Here is a 21,809-nt window from a genome sequence, read left to right on the forward strand (position 1 = left end):
GTGTGTTGGTGGGTGGTGGGTGTTGTGGGGGGGGGGATACCGCAGCTAACGGCTAACTAGCCCCGGTTGTGAGTGCGCTAAGAGCCGTTGGCGTCAGTGTTGCATTGTCACGACCCCGTGGCGGCATTCCGCGCGCCAAACAGCCCAAAATGAGACAGTGGGCTGTTCAAATGGCATTTTTAGAGGGCAAGTTCTTTGCGAGCGGGAGACCTGACCACGATCAGACAGGTGGCAATGCTAAAGTGCTAACACGCTCAAAGGCCTGCTACACAGGAGTCGCTTCTCTCTCCCTTTGATTCAGAGCACACGCATCTGAGTCAATGCGGAAAAGTGTGGCGAGTGAACGGCCATTTTACCTGAAATCTTTGTCGCTGGAGGTCATTTTCTCCAGGAGGTTGGAGATGTGATACGAGGCGCTCGCCATGTTGTTAGCCGTTAGCCTGGCTGCTAGCGCGGTGCTCGCTCTTCAGTGAGTGTGTGCGTCTGTTCCGGTTCCGAACTCTTTGTCTTCGTTTCTGTTTTTTGTTCCAACTCCGATTCTGGCCGCTACTGTTGCCTCCGCTCGAGTATTTTCCTTCTTGTCGTCCTTTCTTTTCTTTCTTGTTTGCGCTACAGCGGCAGCGGCGGCGGACGAGTGGGCATCGGTGCGTTTTGAATGTGTCAATAGAGATCCCGTTCTCCGCCGAAGAGGGGCGGGGTTTGCGGGACTGGATGCTGCTGGGGTTCATACACACGTGCACGCACACCCACTTGTTGGACAGACCTAGAAAATAAGAAATGATGATGAGTAGGCAGGCTCCCGTTTGTGACCTGACTGACGAGAAAAAACTAATTCTATAACTTTGTCTGAATAAAAAACCCCAGGGATGTCCTGAATCCCAAATCAACTCTCAACTCAACTCAACAGTATTTCTCGAGCACTTCGCTGCACACAAAGTGCTGTACATGGAGCAACTAACATATACAATAGTAAAGCAACAAATCAGTAACAAAGACGATAGAGAGCAACAAACAGTATAACTAAGATCATAATTTGGGTCATGCTGAGTCCAATTCCAAAGAATACAAGTCAGTTTTCAGGCGGGTTTCAAAGATGGGCAGCGAGGAGGCTTGCTGACCAAACAGTATAACTAAGATCATAATTTGGGTCATGCTAAGTCAAATGCCAAAGAATACAAGTCCGTTTTGAGGCGGGCTTTAAAGATGGGCAGGGAGGAGGCTTGCCGAATGTTCATATAGAATAGAATAGAATAGAATAGAATCATATAGACATGATACTGCTGTTTTTGACTGCCACACCTGACCGTCAATGTGGACATTTTAGCTCCGTCAGAAAGCCACCTCCTCCGGCATTTTATTTGATATTTTACAATATAATTCGAAACTCCTTTCTTCGCCCCTAATGTGAGTCGTGGGAAAGAAAAATCCTGCAGCCGTCCTTGTTGCAGTGACTGCTGGGAGTGGTGTCGTCGAAATGGGGCGACATCGATCACCTTTGGGGGGCAAGCGGATTGAGGGTCTTCGGGACAGCCACACGTTGTCGTTTCCGTTGGGAAACTGGGCTTTGTCATTGATGTGGAACAATGTTTGCCGTCTCCCGGAGCCTGGTCATGTGGTCGTCAATGCGCCCTCCAGTGGCTGTCCCCCCAACTGATTGAAAATCGCGTTCACGTGCCAGGTTTTTTTTTTGGGGGGGGGGTCGTCCTGGGGGGTCTGTTTTTAGGATAAATATTCAATATTTTGAGTGATATGATCCACTAAAATTGATCCATCATCACTGACTTTTTCTGTGGAGTTTGCATGTTCTCCCGGGGCCCGCGTGGGTTTCCTCCAGGCACTCCGGTTTCTTTCCACGTTCCAAAAAACGTGGTAGGACCACCTCCGGTCAAGGATAAAGGTAGGTTAAGGGACCACTCGAAATTGTCCCGCAGTGTGACTGTGAGCGCGGATGGCTGTTCGTCTGTGCGTGCCCTGCGATGGGCTGGCAACCGACTGAGGGTGTCCCCCATCTACTGCCCAAAGAGGACGGCTGGGATCGGCTCTGGCACGCCGCGAGACCCTCTTGAGGAGAAGCGGATCGGATGGATGTGTGAAGTGAAGTAACAATTCACCCAAATAAATGTGACCAACTGTCCCATTTTCCACTTCAACCTTGTTTATTCAGCAAAAATATTCAAATGCATGTGTGCAGTTAGTCTTCGGACAAAGAAAATTTGAGCAATGTCAAACAGCCGACACAAGACGCAGCATTCAAATGCGCCACCATCGCATTTTGCCTTTCCGCAAGACAGTAGTCCACTTGACAGCGTTAACAAAAAACTTAACGCGAGTTCATACAAACTTTGACTGCAACTTGTCCGAGTCATGATAAGAGCATCTTCAAAGACAAACATGAATAACAAATGTCAATTAAAACAAACAAACAAAAAAACAGCATCTAAGTTACATTATAAATGTAGCGATGCCACCAGACACAAAAACTGAATATTAGCCCTCACAAATGTAATTTGTGTTTGTCATCAACACAAAAAAAGACGTGGCCTCATGGTCCAGTAGTCACAGTGCATTAAAACAAACAAAAAAAACAAACAAACAAGAAGATTGCACGTCAGTTAATCAGGGGTCAACGCATTGTAATCAAAAACAAAAAATGGAGGTGTTTGAAAATGTCGATGTCCTCTAGTGAGTCGCGGCGAACTGGAGTTCCTTCCTGTGCTTGCAAGTAAACCCTGGGAGGTGTTAACTGAGCTCCAGTGTCAATTTGTACGAGTAACAAAAAATAAAGATGGAGGCTCACTTTTAATCTGCAAGAATATTGACAAACACACTGTACATATCCAATTTTAAAAGATATTGCCATCTCTCTCCCTCAACACACACGCGCGCGCGCACACACACACACACACACACACACACACACACACACACACACACACACACACACACACACACACACAAACATGCCTCTTGTTAAGACTGGCACTCAAAAATAAAATTTAATCTTCAGCCTTTCTTTTTAAGTTTTAAATTAGCGGGAAGTAAATAGGTGAGAGGCTGGCGTGCCTCTGATTTGCCTCCGGCATGGGAAGCGGCTTGAGCATTTATGCCCAAGTCAGTAGTGAAAAAACACGCCGAGTAGGATATGGCTGTCCTCCCAGTGCACTGAAGTGCACAAAGAGCCAACCAGTACGTGAGCGTGGGCGCTCGAGCGGCCTTCCCTGTGGCTGCCGCTGCGGTCAGAGCAGCATGGACTCCTGCATGGCGAAGGCCTCCTGCGCGTGCCTGTAGTACTTCCCTCCGAACAGGCGGGGGAGCTGTTGGGGCATGACACCCCGCCGCGTCCCGCCGGCCTCGTCCTCCGGGAACTCAAACACGTCCACGGGAGACATCTGGGCTCTCTGGAAGCTGGGCGAGCGAGGCATCCCGCCTGGGGACTGCGGCGGCGGCGGTTCCTCTGGGCCCCACTGGGACACGGGGATCCGCCCTTGCGGGGGGTACTCGGCGCGCCCCTCGAATCTGTAGTCCAAAGGGCCGTGGACGTGAGCGGCGGAGGTGAGCTTTTGCAGGTAGATGGGGGTGGCGGCGCTCCCCAGCTGCGAGGGCGGCAGTCTGGGACTGCGGCGGTTGGGCGGCGGCTCCCTGCGGTGGGTCGCCAGGTAGTTCATGAGGGCCCGCTCCGGGGAGGTGGTCCCGGCCGGTCGCCTGGTGGCGGCATAGGTTTGATCCCCGGCGGCCGCGTCGTAGTGTCTCAAGCCTGGGTGAAATATGGGGACCTGAGTGGGGGCCTGGTAGTGGTTTTGGTTTATGGGGAAGCGGGTCTGGACTCCCACTGGCTGATGGTGGGCAAATGACAGCGCAGGAGGGTGCGAGGGCATTCTGGATTCAGACTGTGCTGTAAGCACATTCCCGCCGTACCCAGGGACTCTGGCCGCCACGCCGTACGAGAGTGTCTCATTCTGAGGAGTCCGCATCCTGGTCGGGGGTCTCTCCAGCTCCAGGATCTCAAACTCCGGATCCAGCGGTCCCGGTACATTGTCGTACTGGGAGGCGTTGGAACCGCGGTTGGCGCCCGGAACCGGGCCCCTGGATTGCGGCCGGCGCTCGGCCCGCCGGTCGTCATCCTGGCCGTCGTGGGCCGGGATAGGGGCGGGAGACGGCGCCGCTGACCGCTTCTGCCGGTTCTCTCGGGCCGCCATGGCTTTGGCCGCTTCCAGCTTGGTCTCGGAGGGTTTGAACCAACGAGGACCAACGTCACGGTGAGCACCGGAGGCGGTGTCGGGGTTGTGGTTGCGGTTGGCGACGCCGTCTCTCTGCGGCCCGGGAGTGGGCGTTGACCCCCGTTCTGGCAAGTGCAGCCCGTTGGAGGCCACCTTGAGGTGACCGTCCCTGGCGTCGGCGGCCTTACGCTGGCGTATGGACTTGTCCAGCGAGTCCCGGCGGAACCGACTCGGGGGGTGACCGCCCGGCACCGGGGCGGGTGGCTCCGGGGGCTCGGCCGGCTCCGCGTGGCTCTGGCCGTTGGCCACGTGGTTCACTTCCATCTCAGGAAGCTGCCCGAGAGGCTTCTTGGGGAACTCCTCATCTCGACCTGCGAGACCACAAACAGAGCAACCGAATGAAAAGTCACACGGGGAATCCGGCGGAAAACAAAGTCGTTCGTGGAGGAGGTGGCGCAGCGTCACAACACAACGGGGGACATGGAGTCATGCAAGTCCACTGGCGAAGAAGGACAGTTACATTCAGTGACACAAAACGGAAAGACACTTTGGGTCTTAGGACGGGAGCCCCTTTGGGAAGATGCCTCGGGCACCTACGGCACCAAACGGGACCCCCGGAGTCTGATGATGAGGCGGCGGTCGCTCCGACAAGTTAAACACAAGGGCACGTTCACGTTGCTACGTCAAACCGGCTTCGAGAACGGAATTTTCAACAACTCCTCTATGGGGCGATGATCCTTGGAAACCAGCCCAAATGGCCGACTTCCTGTGTCCTTTTGGGCACGGCCTCTTGAGACTACCCATGATTGACAAGTTGAGCATATTTCATGTTTCTACGTTCAACGGGCTTGGAGAGCTGAATTTTTCAAAATTCTGGGGGGAAAGGGGCTCCAAGATGGCCTTTTTTAACTGGCAGGAGAATGTGGTGCCCGGTTGAGTACGACGATTTTTCTTTCTTCATTGCCATCGAGCGCAATTTTTTTTTTTTTGGGGGGGGGAGGGGGTGCATTATTTCAACAATGACATCGACAAGAAAGAAGCAGTGTCAGCCAATGAAGGGGCTCCACAAAAAAAGCAAGGCATCTCAAAGTAAAGGTCGTGCCAGGTAAGGCCCGCGCGCTGGACAGACAAACCACACACAGGACGGACGGACTGCCAGACGGATGGACATGGGAAGAGAGGGGGGGAGAGAGAGCAGTCATGAAATCCCACCGGTTGGTGTCGTAGGAGCGAATGTGGCACCCGCTCATCGCCACCTTTTTGTAGTGCTTGACTAACGTTTGTTCAGAAGAAGAGCAAGGAGAGAGGAAGGTTAAGCAGAAGACAAACAACAAGCGCGACGGTGAAGCCCCCGCACTCGGTCGGCCGCACCCGCCGCAAAGTGGCAAACTTTCAACATGCAATTGTTTGGAAACTCCCGCATCACCGCTTCTAATTTGGGTGAGCCCGTATGTTAGCATTCAGCTAGCAAACTTCGGTCGGCTGAAATGACAGGGAACGTCAACTGGAAGTGACAAATAAGCAATTTGAAACGAGCGAGACCCTTTTCATTTTCTCCATGTCTCCCGTTTCTTGACAGCGGGCGCTCGGCAACGTTTCAACAAGTGCGTTGAAATGTCAAATGCGTTGCACCCCTCCGCGCCGTCCGGGTGAGCGCGGAACATCGGCCGGCGGCAAACGGGGGTTCACCCTACTGCGACTTCAAAACGGCGGCAAAAAGCAGTACCTGGCGCGGGCAGGTCCAACTTGGCCCTTCGGAGCTCCGCCATGGAGACTTGCAGCTGCTCCACCACAAAGTCATCATGGAAAAAGAAATTTTTGGACAAGGTCACCTGCAGGAAGTCCACCAGCTCCTCCATGCTCAACTTCAGCAGGTGCTCTGGGGACAAGGCAGCCGAGCTTACATCCGCTCCCCAAATGAGGACGTTTTACGCTTCGCGGGCGCGCGTTTCTCTCTCGACGCCGGCGACGGCGCAAGGCGTACTCACTCTTGTGCAGTTTGAGGACGGTGTAGGACATGGCGGGAAGAGTCCTCTCGCCCTCCAGGATGTAGATGTCCCAGATCCTGAGAGTGAGAGTGAAGGGAGTCTGGGAGGACAAAACAAAAGGGCAGCTCTTTACACCGGGTGGGCGCCTCTTCCAGAGGTGGGCTGCGCGCGCGTTTTGCCAAGCGCTCACTCTGTCCAGGAAGCACTGGAAGAACCACTTCATGGTGTACAGGCTGGTGAGGACCTCCTGGCTGTCCTGCAGGAGACACGACTCATGAGCAAGGCACGCAGGCGCTTGGCAGTGAATTTCATCCTCCGGGAATGGGCGCTTGCAACCACGCTGCCAAAGTTCAAATCGAGTGAATTTTGGGAAAGCGATTTCTCACCAGGTGACGCTTGAGCTTGGGCATCATCTTCTTCAGGATGCGGTCGTGGTGCTCCTGGAAGCGCATCAGCTTGGGGAAGCCGGGGACGAAAAAGCCTAGGTCAAAAACGCGCGCGCACGGACGGGATCAGAATCCGCCGTGGGCGACGTGGCGGCGGCGGCGATGTCCGCGGCTCCCCACCGTGCATGGCGTGCTTGTGTCCCGACAGCAGCCTGACCAAAGCCCAGAAGGCGTCTTCTTCGTTCATGTAGATGAGCAGCAGCGCCGTGATCTGACTCATGCCCTGGCAGTAGCCCACCTCCTGCAAAGACAAGCGCGCGTCGGAGGGAGAAGGCCGCCGCTCTCGCCCCAGACGTCTTCGCACGGGACTCACCTTGTTGTACACGGAGTAGGCCGTCAGCACGTGGAACAGGGCCTGCTGCCTGCGACGGCAAAACAAAACGCTTAAGAGCCGAGACGGGGCGGACCCGGCGGAGCGCGTCGCCGGGGACCCACTTGACGTCGTAGCGATGCATGAACATGATGTGATCCCTGTAGGTGCGGTTGACGTCCAGGTCGATTTGGCGCACGTCCGGAGACGAGCCCTTGGCTCCGGCCTTCAGCTTCTGCAGAGCGCCCGCGGACGGCGCGGAGGTCAGCGCGCCGGCGCGGGAAAGACCGAGGCCGCGAGCGGCGCGCTTCCCACCTCGTAGAAGTCCTTCCTCTCCTCCTTGATTTGGGGGACGTCCAGCAGCAGCGACCACACCTCGCCCCGCAGCTGCAGCGGGATTCCCTTGTAGACCCTCCGCGCGAGCTGGGCGGGACCACAAATCCACGTGGGACGTTTGGAGGGCCGTCGCGCGAGCATCGACAAATCACCTTTTCGCTGTTCTTGTATTTGTCCCAACTCTTCAGCATCTTCAGCCACTTGGTGGTCCTCTCCAACTCCGTGTGCTTGTGCTGCGCGGGCCAATCAAAAGGGGTTATTCGCCCGGCGGGCCATCGACAACGGGTGCCGGGAATCGGACGAGACTGAGCACCTTTTCCTCCGCCGCGTCGTAGGACGGGAGCTCCTTCTCGCTTCAAAACAACAAAGAGGGAAGGCCTTTAGCCATTTGCACCCCCTTCTCCTGGCACTACGTGTGTGTGTGTGCGTGTGCATGCGTCCTTACTGCACAAAGCCAAAGCGGTCGATGACCTTGTACAGGTTGAAGTCGATGTCCTCCCAGGGCTCCACGGTGGCCTCTTTGCCCTGCGACGACGATGACACATCGCGACACGTTTTCACGGCGGCAACTCGACCGGGAACCATCGGCACAAAGACCGCGGCCCCAAAAGTTCAGCTGGTGTCGCAGCCTTTTCCACTTTTGTCACCTGACTCACTCGAGTGACAAAAGGAATCAAGCGCTCGCGTGATAGTCGGGCGCCCGATCGCATCTTGACGGAGAGCCGCGTCCTCAGCGGAGGCGTCAACGGCCCGGAGAAAAAGTGTGTGTGTGTGTGTGTGTGTGAAATGGACAGAAGAGAGCATGCCAACCTTTGCGTATTTGGCCACAATCTCGGCCCGTTCCTGCTCCAGTTTCACGGCGGCATCCTGATCGCTGTCAGACGCTGAGAGAGAGAGAGAGAGAGAGAGAGACACACACACACACGACATGATATAAGGGAGAATGAAGACAAAGACGAACAAAACATGTTGAAAATGCTCCACTTGTTGGGTCTTGGTGGAGGTCTGTTTGGAAGTTTCTCAGGTAAAAGTGAAACCTGAGCAAATATTTTCATACCTTTGTAATGGTGTGTGTGTTTTTGTTTTTTTAAAACGGCAAAGTCGTTTTTTTGGTGAGCGAAACCACAAAAACAACTTGGCAAACACGGTCATGTTTCCGTAGCGACCACCACCAAAGGAATTCCAACTGACCTTTTTGGACACCTCAGTCCTGATGTCATTTAAAAACAAAAACAAAAACGCTTGCAGAAATCTCAGTTGAAAAGCACATATCGAAAAACAAATAACGGCTTTAAAAATAACATATCGGTCACACACACATTGAGCAATAATACTTGGAGTAAAAACAGGAACAAATAAGATTTCTAAAAATTCAAATGCTTTAAAAATAAACATAAACACTCAATCATGAAAACATCCGCTTTCAGAAATAACTCCCCCACTTGAAAATGCTGTCAAAAATGCCCCTCGCAAAGATGAATGCTTCAAGAAAATGAAGGAGACTATAAATCTCATCTTTGATAAATAAGATGCTTTAAAAATAAACATAAACAATCATGAAAACATCCGCTTTCAGAAATATGATCAAAATAGTGTTTGCGGACAAACTCCCCCACTTGAAAATGCTGTCAAAAATGACCCTCGCAAAGAAGAATGCTTCAAGAAAACGAAGGAGACTATAAATCTCATCTTTGATAAATAAGACTCAATCTCCCAAAGAATGCTGAATGAACACTGGTCCACATAGTCACGCCAACCCGAAGACCAGCGTGGTGAGATGAACAAGCAGCTTTCGAGCACTGACGAGCGCTCCCGTGGCCTCCGGCCGCACTCCATAACAACCAGTTACGACGGACGCACGCGTCAACTGGCCGTCTTTTGTTCCCAGCCAACCTCAGATGTTGCGCTTGCTCGAGTGGAGACGGAATCCAAGTGGAGTGCCAGCCCAACCACTGAAACGGCGCCACTCCATTGTTGTGCCATTTCCAAATCAAAGCCCAAAATGTGCTTTTTTTGGGGCGGGTTGTAACGTCCGATTTGCACATTTTCTTGCCGATGTAAATGCCGCCAACTTTAAACAGTTCAACTAATTCCTATAACACGCTTTAAACTTTTCAAAATAAAAAATAAAAAATAAAATAAAAATACGAGACCGGCGCTTGGAAATGTTGCTCTATCACTCACCGCGAATTGCCATTTCCCCCCCCACCGATTCAAGCCATTCCCACAATGTTGACACCGCCCTGTTTGCCCTGAACGATGACACCATCAGAACTCAACAACAATCATTTGTCTGGCACGACGCACGCACGCACTCAAAAACGATGGTTGCACTCCTTGAGCCCTGAAAGTGGCCCCGCCTGACGTCGGAGCCCCAAGCCCAAAGGCGCGGCGGCGTTGTCGTTACCTTTTCGGCAGCCTTCCGGCGGCGGGTTCATCCCTGAACGGCGCATGGCGAGACGGGCACCCTCGCGACCCGTGCCGTCGCAATGGGGCGGGGAGATCCGAGCGCCGCAAGCGCTCGCCCTTATTCCCACTCGCGACATTCCCCCAGCCAAACAACGACGAGGACTGAAGGAGCGCAACAAGGCCGGCTCTGTTGGACGGCCTAAGCGCCGCCGCGGACGAGGGGCTTTCACAAAGAGCGCATTTCAGTTTCTCCTCGCCCCGACGTGAAAAATGTCACACGGCGTCGGAAAAGCCCGCTGGGACCCGGCGGCCCGGAGCGTGGGCTCGCGCCACCGAGGATCGAGCCCTGCCGTGAAAGGCCAGATCTGCAAGGCAGAATGACGCCTTAGGCCAAAGCCCGACTGACTGAATGAATGAATGAAGCTCCTCGCCTCGCTTCAACTTAGTTCCGAACCGCGAGATGCCTCGGCGAGACTTTTGCCGCAAGAAATCTTTGCGTTTGGTTGTACCGACGCCCGCAAAAGGCACGCACGTGTCCCGTTTGCCCGCAGTGCGCTCGCGTGCAAATGGACTTGTTGCTTGGAGGACAACAAAGACAAGGAAGAACACGCCGCCGATGCATCAGCGTGATGACCTTTTTCTTGTTGGCAAGCCTCCACGCACAAGCGGTCGACGTAAGGTCAGGCGGGCGCTCTTTATTATGGTATGAAACTTTTTTTCAGCCTTGTTTTTTTTCCCCCCTTGGGAGTGGAGGCGGGGGGGTAACGCACTGTATAACGCTGTTATTTGAACACTGGATTTTATCGGTTCCACCGCGAGGATTTGGACAATTTGAAGTTGGAGAAGTCACTGAATGACGGCCGATGCAAGTAGTCGATGGACAGTTGGGCGTGCAGTTGAACGGCGAGCGGAAGCGCAGCTCCTGCGGCGAGGAGCGCGGCACGTCAAGCGTGAGGAGAAGGCACACACCTCCAAGGGCGGCGGCGGCCGCCCGGCGCCCGGCCGGCGCCACCATCTCCTTGACCATCTGCAGCACCTGCATGCCCGCTCACAGCCACGCGGCGCCGGGGGACTCGGTCCCGCGACGCCGGGTATGACACGGGCTCCCGTCCTCGCGAGCTCCCATCATGAATAAGAAAGAAGCGGCGGTGGGGAGCTTGAAAGTGGCAGCCCACCTCCTCCTCCCCCTCCTTTTCCTGTTCTTCTTTTTACCGGCGCACGTCCTTTCAAGTGAATTGAACGTGTGCGCCTCGACTGCCGCTCTCGCTCTCCCTCGTCTTGGACCTCCCGCTCCTCCCCCTGAGCAACGCCAGAAGAAGGGACGCTTGGCAGGAAGCACGCCCTCGCGCTTTTCAACGAGCGCATTCGGAATCAGACACTCGCCGGACTATTGATTAGGTACAACGTCAACAACAAAGCCGACAACATTTGCCGGCTCTTTGCAAGTCTTCTTTCTTTTCAAATGATTCTGCAGCATTGTTTATTTTCGACATAAAGTGGCGTTTTTCTTGAGTTCTACTTCTTGAAATCACATGTGGGCATTTTTCCTCTTCCCTTACTTTTTTGCACATCATCCTATTTCATGCGCCATTTCAGTTACTCCAGAATTTTATTTCAAGGATAAGATTTTTTTTGGGGGAAGCAAAATAATGAACTGTAGTTTTTATTTTTTTCTAAATTGTGATCTTTTTTCCAAGCAATACGTTTTGGAATGCCTCATTTGATCTAAAACGTATTCTTTTTTTGCTGTTGCGAATGCGTTGCTTTAATCCTCAGCAATATTTTCATTGCTACTTTTGAAGCATTTGAAGCGCCCGCCCCCACCCACCCCCCGAGCCAGAATAAGTGTTAACCTGTGTTCGTCCTATCGCCGTTTTTGGATGGATGGATTTGCCATTCCCGACACTCTTCTGGTGGCAACTGCATTTCCCAGCATCCTCCGCGACACACGCGTATCTTCAAGAGACGGACGCGGGCGTCAATCGCATGCGCCGCCGCAAGGTCTCATCGGCCCCGTTGCCATGCCTCCCGCTCCGGGTTGCTAGGCTGTGGCAGACATTTTGTTCAAATCAAAAAACAAAAACAACAAAAAAACAGCTCAGCGGTGCCCGCGTTGGAAATCACTGCTGTGTATCCAACGAGGAAGCGAGTTGGGCCCCCTTTTCTTGCTCCTTTGCGTTGTGTAGCGACGGGGGCTACGGTGCCCTCATCTCAAGGCATCGTGAAAAAGCAGAGTCAAAAGAAAAGCTGAGACAGAAGGATAACAAGACTCAATGCATTGAAGTGACCAGCATTTTGTCTTGGGAGCATTCTGGGGGATTTTTCCCCACCCATTTTCATTTCCACGCTAAATTTGGGGGCGGGGTTTGGGGGGCATGAGCACTCATTAAAGCGCTCGTGCCCCCAGGCTTCATTTCCTCTCGCTGCCCTGTTTGCCTCCAGATGTAATCACAATCCAGCTAAGCTTCCTTCCTGTCATGAACCTCCGCCCGCATCCTAGCTCCGACAACACACACACACACACACACACACACACACACACACACACACACACACACACACACACACACACACACACACACACACACACACACACACACACACACGTCTTTCATCAAGACAAGACAGAAAACCGTCCATCGCAACAAGGGTGGAGCAACCACATTCCGCAGACGCTTGCGGAGAGCGTCCGGCTGGGTACGAGAGGCAAGGTCGGGAAAGCGGCTCAATGTGGGAGCGCAAAGTTGTGCCGATAGTCTGGAGCCCCGGCCAATTCCTTCACCTGTTCATATTGAACCACGCAAATCAGGCAGAAGCTCCGGACAGCCCAACATCTCTTCCAACGTGTCAACAACATGCCATGGCGTCATCCAAACAGCTCCAACAGTACGCAGTTAAAACACAAACCGGTGCGGAAATGTCAAAAGCGACAACAGCGACGTCGAGCAGCGCTCATTTTTCTCCTTACGACCACGAGCGACTTGAATTGGCGCTGAAAATAGAGACGACGGGAGTGCAATCTCTCTTGGCGCGTGACAAGCAAGGCTCTCATGGTTCCCAATTCCACATAACACTTTGGCGTCCACAGCACTTTACTTCAACGGCGCTCGTTAAATCCAATTGCCCGACAGTCCACATTGGTTGCCCTAGCAACAGTGCCTCGCACCCCCCCGCGCCCCCCCGCAAGGAATTTAAGACCCCGCCGGCTATCTTGGTTTGAGCCATCCGAGGGTTCTTCAATCAAATTATACGCCCCCGCTTTCATCTGGCATACTTGTCAAAGTGAGGATCATCCCGGGTTGGGGGAGGTCCAACCGCAGGCCGTCCTATTTTGCAGCGCCAGCCGTGAGGTGAGCGACACCTCCGCCGCCACCTTTTCAGCGCAAGTGTCGCATCATTTTTCGACATTCTTTTGTGACTTGCCGATGACCTTTGAATACCCCCGTTGAACTCCATTTGAAGAATCATCAGGAAAAAACTCCCAAATTCAAGACGTCAACTCACTCATGATAGGAGCGCGGGGGTGGGGCGCGCCGGGCCGATCTCCGGACGGGTGCGCTCGTTCTCCACTTTCTCCTTCCTCGAGGCGCTCATGACCTGCACACGCAAACAAAATGACTTGGAAGGAAGCCCGAGACGCCACCGCATTTGCGCCACACACACATTTGGAGGTGCCAAAGCCGGCGGCCTGCTCCATCAAAGAAAGCAAACGTCACCGCTTGGTCCCAAACGCCGCCGGCAGGAAGAAAGCGTCTACAAAATCAACTTGTTCCTTCGTTTTAAAAATTGGCGGAGACGTCGCATACAGGGTCAGTCATTCAAAGACAGAGCCGCATCGTTTTCTGTTGACAGCCAAACTCCGTTCGGAAAAACAACTTCTCGGCTCAACGGGCTTTGGCTCCGATGGCGCTTTTCCACCTACAAGGCACTCAAAGCGCTTCAACACTGACTCCTCGTTTGCCTCCTGGTGACGCAGCATCCGGAGCAACTGGGGGTTCACTCTCTTGTTCAAGGGCACTTTGCCTCGGTTACAAGGGCCGGGGATCGAATCCACTACCTCTGAGTTGGGAGACCGCCACTCGACAACACGAGCCATTGAATCTTGCCTGTGTGTTAACCTGTGGGAGGATGTCAAAATCCACTCACTTACTTTACACAACTACCCCCCCACACACACCTTTCAGTGACAATTAATCAGTGGAATTGCCTTTGTTGGGTGGGGATGCAAGCTGATCCCCCCCGCCCCCCAAAAGCCAAGGATACAATGTTTCCAATAAAAGCTGATGAGGCAAATAGTCCCGGCCTGACACATCCTGCTGCTGTCATCACACACCGGGAAGGCGGGCGCAGAGCCCACGACAACCAGGGCATGCTGGCCGGATGACGTTTTCCTCACTTTATACTGGTTTACTGGGTCACACTTCGGCACACATAAAAGTCCATTTCTAAGCGCAAAGCCTCCAACTGCAGCTAAGCCGCATTACCCTGGAGGAGGACGGGAGCGATGGAAAGACGCACCACTCTCAAGCAAAGTGATATCACTTCCTGTCACAGTTATCAGGAGGGCATAGTCAACAATTATGTCATATCTCCTCACAAGAATAAGAATCGTGTTTGTTGAGACGAAACGAAATCTTATTGTGAAAATGTATTGCTTCACCTGAGCTTCGTCCACGAACTTGACTCTCGCCCGTCACAACAGCAACAGCGACTTTCTTCCCCGCACAGACCAAGCTTTGCCAAAAACACGAGCACTATCGATCAACGAAGCGTGTTCACCTTTCGTCATTCTGATTTTTTTTTTTTTTTATTATTGTTTATTAAGTGCGTAAAATAAGGTAAGCGTTGGATTATGTTGACACCAACATCGCATCTGTGTGCGGGCACCCTAGGCGCGTCACGTTGATCGACAGCTCGTCTCGGCCAATCGGCAACCTCGGGACTCACGAGACAGCCAGTGAGAAGCCACGAACGGGCGGCCTTGGCGGAAGTTGTCGACCAATCTAAAGCAGAACTGCACTGGCTTACCTTTCGAATTACACCGCTTAGCCGTCTTTGGACGAGTTTTACATCTACACGATTCATTACAACGACTTGACTCTCTGCTAAGCACAGGTCGAGAAGTTCCCTACACGCACGACACGCTTTTCAAGTCATGACATTTGTACACGACATTTATTTTGAAGGAAGACATCGGAAGACGACTGGGGCTAATCGGCTAGCTCCACACTGGTGTGTTTGCTAGGTAGGCCTCGGTGAATACAAACAAACACCAAGTTCACAATTACAAAACTGACATCGAGCTCTTTGGCAAAGTGGAAATAAAGACGAAGAATTAAAGAAGACTCTCAATATTGTCCAATAAAGCCATGTTTTGAGTGGACTGCCACTTGACCAAGCTCGAACGGAGCGCCGCGAGTCAATTCAGCCCGCGGTGCCGATGCCGTGTCCCCTTAACCCCTCCTTCTCCCTGACAGATGCCCCAAGCCAATTTGACCCCCCCTTACTCAGTCGACCACCACCGAGCCTCACCTTGCGTTCAACTCGACGCCGGCACGGTTCCTTCCCTGGCCGGCCATGTGTACCAGGAAGTCTGGGCCACTTCTCAAACTGCCGCGGAGGTGGACGTCAGGCAGCCAGGTAGCGATGCGCCGCCCGCGCGACCCCTCCGCGAGCCACTTCCGGGCTCACTTGAATGCATCAGGGCAAGTGGACGCCAACGTTCAGTCCCCCTCCCCTTTTTTTGCCACCACTGTACCCCACCCCAAAATATTCCCACTTTTCAAAACTATAATTTCTCACCGAAAAACAACCAATCAACCAAAAGCATGACAAAACAGCAACCGAATTTAACTCATTTGGAACGCAAACATTCGAAATGTCACTCGTGCATCACAATTGTTTACTGAAGTTTAATTTTGCACTTGTCGGTCAAAAAGTGACACTATTAGAGGAAAAACGGTACTAATAAAACACTGGGCTCTCTACTCGCGGACCCTAGTCGTCCTACTAGCGTGCTAAATTGTTTTACCCGGAAAGTCAGAGTGGACTCGTACATGATTTGTAACGTGGATTCCAAGAATGTTTTTCTCCGGCTACTCCGGTTTCCTCCCGCATTCCAAAAACACGCATGGCAGGCTGATGAAACGCTCGAAATTGTCCCTAGGTGTGAGTGTGCCCTGCGATTGGCTGGCAACCGGTTCAGGGTGTCCCCCGCCTACTGCACGAAGACAGCTGGGAGAGGCTCCCCCCCCCGCCTCCCTCCTCCCCCGAGACCCTTGTGAGGATAAAGTGGGTCGGAAAATGGATGGATGGACTTAAAAGAATGCCGAATAAATGCTGCAATTCTTCCTTCTTATTGGAATTTGTGGTGAGGTTCCCCAAGTGGCCACAAGAGGGCAGAAAAGTACCGTTAAAGCACAAGTTTTTTTTTTGCATTCAGAAATGTACTGTCACGAATGAAGAAACTCACCTGACGATTTAACTTGTGCCTTTTTTCTGTGTGCAAATCTTCACCTGACAGCTTCCTGTCCATCCGTTTTCTTTTGATCTTTTTGTACGGTGACCTGGATTTCTTCCTTTTCGTCATCCGGCATGACTCTGACGACGCTTTCATGTCTTCCATTGATCTGCTTTGCGAAAAATAAAAATTGGCCAAGTGTGAGGTCCTTTCGTTCTTGCGGCAGGGGTGGGGGGTGTTCCGGGGTGCGCATTTTGGTTACTGAAACCTAGTCTATTTTATCATCTATGCATTTGAAATTCTTGCAGATTTTTCGAGGCAGTTCATTTTATTGAGACATGTTTATATTAATTGGGTCGTGTTTATTTTCTTTCGAGAAATATTTTAGGCTTTTCAATTTATGATTTTTTTAACGATGCCATATTTGTTTTTGACAATAAATGAAAATGATCACAGAAAAATCTACATTCAAGAGAGCGAATTATCAAAAGAAAAATAAATACAAATAAGAATAAGGGAACACAAATATTGTGGGAAAAATCCAGATGAAAGTAATACAAAGATCTATTCAAAAGTAAAAAAAGGGGACAAATTCAATGAAAAAACAAAATCAATTGCAACACCTGAAAATGAGGACACGAAAAGAAAATGATGGCTACAAAGAGTGAAAACATATAGAACAAATAGGGCAGGAGAACGAGGTCACCTAACCTCCCCCCCAACCCCAACCTAAATAAACAGTCAAAGAATTTTCTGCAAAGTCGCCAGCTTTGGAATTTATGTTGGTTGGAGGTGGCAAGGCACCAAAGTGCAAGACGAAGGCAAGGAGACAAGCCCACGTGGAGCTCGACGCGCCATACGGCCGCGCCGTTGGCCATGCGCGGAAAGGAGCAAGGCGGGACCAGTGGTAGGAAAAACATGGTTTTAATATAGGAGACGAAAAGCAAAAAAAAAAAAAAAAAAAAAAAAAAAGGCATCACACCAGAACAAACGTTGACCAAACAAAGAACAAAACAAAAACGCTGACATTTTTTTTCTTTTTTTTTTTTTTGCTCACACGTTCGGTAGACAGAGAAAAACGGCAGAAATCCAAAGAGCCAAAAAGCAAACCCGACAACTACTCGTACTCGTGTTCTTCCCCAAAACGAATGCGCACAAGAACAAGCCACTCGAGGGCACTAAATAGTTGGGGGAGCCATCCGACGACCCTTTCGGTGACCACACCGGAAAAAAAGGTCGCGACCCTCCCTGAGGAGAGAAAGGAAAAAAAAAACAACAAAAAAAAAAACAGTGGCAAACAAAAGTCAAACTTTGACGGCATCGGGCCTCACAGACAGCGCTTTGTTTGTGGGATGGTTTGTTTGTTTTTTTTGTTCCCCTCCTTTTCTCTGTTTCCTTGAATGTCCAGTATAAAAGTAGTGGCACTGGTACAAAATGATGCATAAGTACAATCGATTGTAGAAATGGGAAAGCCTGCACCGGCATCGTGTTGTTGTTGTTGTTCCCCATCGGCGGCGGCAAACAAACTCACAAAATCACGCCAACTTTGGCTTCGCTCCACAAAAACACAACCAAGAAAAACACTTAGAAAATTTTTTTTTTTACTCTTATAGTTTTGAAGAGAACAAAAAAAAATCTAACGAGAACAAGCATCATTTGGCAAAAAACACACACACAGACATTTTCTAGATGCTTCAAAACACTCGACGAGTCAAAATGCAAAGAAATCACAAGCTCGGGATTTTTCTTATCTCCCCATTTTGTTTCCATAAATAGCACTTAGTTAACCATGTGATTAATTCAGGAAAGCTGACAGAGAAGTGACAAGATCCAAAGTTACAATCGGCACGAGAGCCCCCGAGGCGAAGTGAAACAAAACCAGAACAACACCCTCTTGAAAAGAAAACAAACAAACAAACAAACAAACCCAGAGAGGAACTACGCTTGTGCTTGTCAAGTGAACGCCTCCTTTTACTTCCTGTTTGTCAGCCAATCACACGCCTGCTGTCCGAAACAAACTCTGAGGAACGCCTTTCCGCATCACTCTCGACCGTGGACAGTTAAAGCAAAACCTTTTTAAAAAAAACACACACACACACATATCGATATCAATCTATTGCTGGATAGAAATAGTGTGTGCGGACTCAGTATACGCATTCGAGTTTGAATGTCGCAGTTGATTATTCGTCACTTTGGTGGGGCGCCGTGAAAAATGTTCTCGAAACATCAGTCAAAACGTGTCTTGCCATATGCTTCCGTTAAAAAGAAGAAGGAAAAAAAAAGCAGCTTTGGAAGAGCTGCCAACTGCCGAGTCCGATGTACCACTTGGACCAAAAACCTTTGCATCTTTTTTTTTCGGTTGCATTTAAAAGGCGTTTTTTTTTTTTTTTTTGTTCTTGTTGCTGTTGGGACAAAAAGCGACGAGGCACGCGATCCTCCCTGATTAAGGCCAGCGGTGAGCGAGCTTGTCGTGTAGAAAAGAAGCATGCCTTGGATGGGGGCGGGGGTGACGGGAAAGGAGGCGCGCGCGCGGAGGGAGATTTTGTGCTCAACGAGTGTCACCCACCGACCCACTTTGGCCCGCCGCCCGCCGTGCGCGCGTCAGTGTGCTCGTGCGTGCTAGCAAGCGCTCGCGCCCCCGTGTTACAGACGCGTGTCCGCTAAGGCTTGCTAAGGAGCGTGCTCGCAAAGTGTGCGCGTGCCCGGATGTGTGCGTGGTTCCCGTGGAAGCGTTCACACTCGGGGGCTCTCCCACACAACACAACCAGAAGAAGTAGAACAATAATAACAACAACAACAACAAAGTGAGGTCTTGCACAAGAGCGTGCGCGCGTGCGCACATGTCTAGAGATATATAGAGAGATTTAGATTTATATAGATTTATATATAGATCGATATATATTTATGACACATGGGCACTTTTTTTTTGTACATTTTTACAAAGAGAACAAAAATCCAAATAAAAAGCAAACAGGACATTTTTCTCAGGCAACAAGACCACAAAGTGAACAAACTCTTTTGTGTTTTTTTCTTTTGAAAGCGAGAACTTCTTAAATATGAAAACACTGAGAAGAAAATACGTATGGTAGCAAATCATCATCGTGTCACAAAGAGAAGAAGAAGAAGAAGAAGAAGAATAAGACGTCGACGGACGCACGCACGCACAAGGCAGGAAGTCGCGTCTTCCCAATTTGGAACTAAACTCACTTTTCGTTTTTTTTTTTTGTTGTTTGTTTTTTTAAAATCTCGGTTATAAGACAAAAAACACACACATCTAAATATTTGGTTGCCATCACGTAGACAAATCAAATCATGACATTGATGCTCCACAAGGTGACATTAAAGATATAGATTTATAGATTCATTTCCATCGATATAGATTTGACTCATTTTTATAGAACTAATTAAACGACAACAAGATAAGCAAGAGAAAAAAAAACCCGCAGCACATTGCTAGGAAAGGCTCCGGCCATTGTTCAAGTAAATTGTTTTTTTTTTAAAAAGTCTTCTCTTAAAAAAAAAAAAAGAAAGAAAAAAGCCCAAACTAAGAAAAAAAGAAACATGACACAATTAAAAGTGTCTTGGACTTGTGATGATGGACTAATACTCACGAGAAGCACCGACGTTTGTTTTTCTTGTGTTGTTGTTTTTTTGTCTTTTTTGGGTTGTACCTCCATACATTGAAAGAGTAGAAAATATAGGTCATCTCATCATGTGCATTGAAACCACGGATTGTCTGTCTGGGAATCAGTTGAGCAAAAGGTGACACAAGTAGGTAGCATTCACCCCCCCCCCTCCCCCTTGTTGTTCCCTTTGAAACTACTCTACAAAAAGTGGTTCTCTATATAGACTTTAATGAGAAACTCCTTATCAAAAACTTTACACGGCCTGAAAAATGTAAAAAGAGCTTCAGAGTCCAAACTGTGCGGAAGTAGTCTTAAGCTGGGCCACACGCGAGTGCGGGCGCCCCCACTTTTCCCGCCAGGATGGGGTTTTTTTTTTTTGGTTTTGTTTTTGTGTGGTTTTTTTTTTTTTGTCAAAAGTCACGCAAAGGAAGAAAAAGCGACAGCAGAGGAAGAGACGCTAGGGGACAACAAAACAAAACAAAACCAATGCAACCCCTGCCCCCCCCCCAAAAAACAAAAAGACAAATAAAATAAATGGTTTTCGTACGAATGAGTGCAGCTTTTGTGTTCCTTTCACATTGATTTGTGGTCATCACCTCACCAAAACATCCACATGAGGTCACATGCAAAAAAAAAAAAAAAAAAAAAAAAAGGGAGAAAATCCAAAGAAAAAGTTCAGTAGGCGTCAGCGTAGGCGGGGAGCTTGGCTCAGCTCAGGTGAGAAAAATCACCAACCTTGAGACCCTTGGTTTTTGTTTTTTTTTTTTTTGTCTGGCGGCGTGGTGAATGAGTACATTTGTGGGTTTTTCTTATCGGGCAAGGGGCGGCCTACAGATGATGTTCTGAAAGAGGCAAAGAGAGCACGACAACAGCGGCGTTATGCTCAACACCACCAAGAATTCGGAACCCCAACGTTTTTTGTGTTGGTGTCCGGGGCCACTTTTTAGTCATGTGAAGGAAGAAACAGGGGGCGGGGAGGAAAATGTTTTCTTTTGGCGCGGGGGGGGGGGTTTCTTTTAATGCTTCAAGTTTTGAACCACGGTCAATAAATCCGCCTCCAAAACGAAATGGTTTGTACGTCTATTCCCGGTGCCACCTTGTTGTGTTCCGCTCTGCGAAAGGCATTCTGTCAAAAGCCAGACCTTCCAAATAAAAGCGAGCGGCACTTTTTTGGGCGACGTGCTGGCTGGCTTATTCCGCATTTTTGGCTTTCCTCGCCGACGTGACACTTTGCGCATCTGTCGTTCTTTCACACGCATCAGGCCAAATGAAGATTTCCCATTTGTCCGCGCGACGGCCAACTCGACGGCACGCGCGTATCGGCACTTACCCGAGCAGGGCCGCGGCGGCGCGAACATCAGTAAGGTTTGCTGTCGTTCTTGGAGCGCTTGAGCTGCACCTTCAGACGCTTCATGCCGATCTGGAAGCCGTTCATGGCCTGGATGGCCGCCTGCGCCGACACCGGATTGTCGTAGCTCACGAAGCCTGAAAAGCGGCGCAAAAAGACGCGCGCCGGGGTCGCGTCACCGTTTGCCTTCGACCGGGGGCGACAAGCGAAAACGCCAGGCGTGCGTGACCCGTTTTGAATTTGCCGTAAACAGTGAGGCGACACCGCCTTTGCGTTGCGGGTGGCGAGGCATTTACCAAAGCACTTGCTGAGGTTGGTCTGTTTGTCGATGAAGACTTTGGCGGAGACGACGTTCCCGAAAGGCATGAACATCTGCAGGATGTCCTGGTCGCCAAACTCCTGCGGCAGGTGGTAGATGAACAGGTTGGCGCCTTCGGGACCTGCGGGGGGGACACAGCGGGCCGCCGTCGTCACGGCAACTCAACAGAGGCGAACGGAGGCGTCGGCGAGCGAGCGAGCGGGCGGGCGTACCTTCCTTCTGGCTGCCGGCGGCGCCCTGCTGCTGGAGCAGCGACTGGCCGTAGAGCGTGGGCAGGGCGGCGGCGGCGTACTGCTGGATCCCTGAGTAGGCCTGCGTCAACGCGTCCATGGTGCCGGCCGCCGCCGCCG

At 50.9% G+C, this 21,809-nt stretch overlaps 3 protein-coding genes across 9 annotated transcripts in view; all 3 read right to left on the reverse strand.

Annotated features, from left to right (window-relative positions):
* The window catches only part of cand1 (cullin-associated and neddylation-dissociated 1), a 10,716-nt gene extending 10,004 nt beyond the window's left edge, over positions 1–712 (reverse strand). Inside the window, exon 1 of the mRNA XM_019897600.1 lies at positions 357–712. Coding sequence (XP_019753159.1) covers positions 357–424 — 68 coding nt within the window. The 5' untranslated portion in view covers positions 425–712. The remainder of the gene's footprint in view (positions 1–356) is intronic.
* A 2,409-nt stretch (positions 713–3,121) lies between these two features.
* Positions 3,122–15,396, reverse strand: LOC109532699 (USP6 N-terminal-like protein). 5 transcript variants are annotated; one of them, XM_019897709.1, is made up of 14 exons: positions 15,239–15,396; positions 13,211–13,303; positions 8,108–8,181; positions 7,743–7,822; positions 7,611–7,650; positions 7,450–7,530; positions 7,277–7,384; positions 7,087–7,196; positions 6,772–7,013; positions 6,592–6,686; positions 6,396–6,461; positions 6,206–6,305; positions 5,944–6,096; positions 3,122–4,588 (listed from the first exon to the last, which is right to left on the reverse strand). In XM_019897709.1, exons 2-14 carry the CDS (start codon positions 13,212–13,214, stop codon positions 3,237–3,239), a joined length of 2,505 nt encoding a protein of 834 aa, XP_019753268.1. In that variant the 5' UTR covers positions 13,215–13,303; positions 15,239–15,396; the 3' UTR covers positions 3,122–3,236. The 5 variants fall into 5 exon arrangements, with proteins under 5 accessions (XP_019753268.1, XP_019753270.1, XP_019753267.1 ...); XM_019897711.1 differs by lacking the exon at positions 15,239–15,396 and adding an exon at positions 14,367–14,745; XM_019897708.1 differs by lacking the exons at positions 13,211–13,303; positions 15,239–15,396 and adding an exon at positions 9,705–9,957 and having other exon boundaries at positions 6,772–6,892; positions 6,965–7,013.
* Positions 15,397–20,172: 4,776 nt separating this feature from the next.
* Positions 20,173–21,809, reverse strand: part of celf2 (cugbp, Elav-like family member 2) — a 107,281-nt gene continuing 105,644 nt past the window's right edge. For 2 of the 3 annotated variants that reach the window (XM_019897590.1, XM_019897589.1), the window contains 4 exons: positions 21,672–21,809; positions 21,437–21,580; positions 21,123–21,277; positions 20,173–20,634 (listed from right to left, as the gene is read on the reverse strand). In XM_019897590.1, coding sequence (XP_019753149.1) covers positions 21,150–21,277; positions 21,437–21,580; positions 21,672–21,809 — 410 coding nt within the window. In that variant the 3' untranslated portion in view covers positions 20,173–20,634; positions 21,123–21,149. The remainder of the gene's footprint in view (positions 20,635–21,122; positions 21,278–21,436; positions 21,581–21,671) is intronic. The other variant, XM_019897593.1, reaches the window with a different exon arrangement.

This window comes from Hippocampus comes, unplaced genomic scaffold (genome assembly GCF_001891065.2).
Source record: "Hippocampus comes isolate QL1 unplaced genomic scaffold, H_comes_QL1_v1.1 scaffold81, whole genome shotgun sequence".
Taxonomy (NCBI): domain Eukaryota; kingdom Metazoa; phylum Chordata; class Actinopteri; order Syngnathiformes; family Syngnathidae; genus Hippocampus; species Hippocampus comes.

Bases quoted from the DNA above. Each gene is read 5' to 3' on its own strand.
- LOC109532699 (XM_019897706.1), bottom strand. From the start codon at position 9,843: ATGTCGCGAGTGGGAATAAGGGCGAGCGCTTGCGGCGCTCGGATCTCC. The intron at 7,531-7,610 runs GTGCTCAGTCTC...TGGCCCGCGCAG, and splicing joins ACGACGCGGCGGAGGAAAAG to CACAAGCACACGGAGTTGGA. The intron at 6,306-6,395 runs GTGAGCGCTTGG...TTGTCCTCCCAG, and splicing joins TCCAGTGCTTCCTGGACAGA to ACTCCCTTCACTCTCACTCT.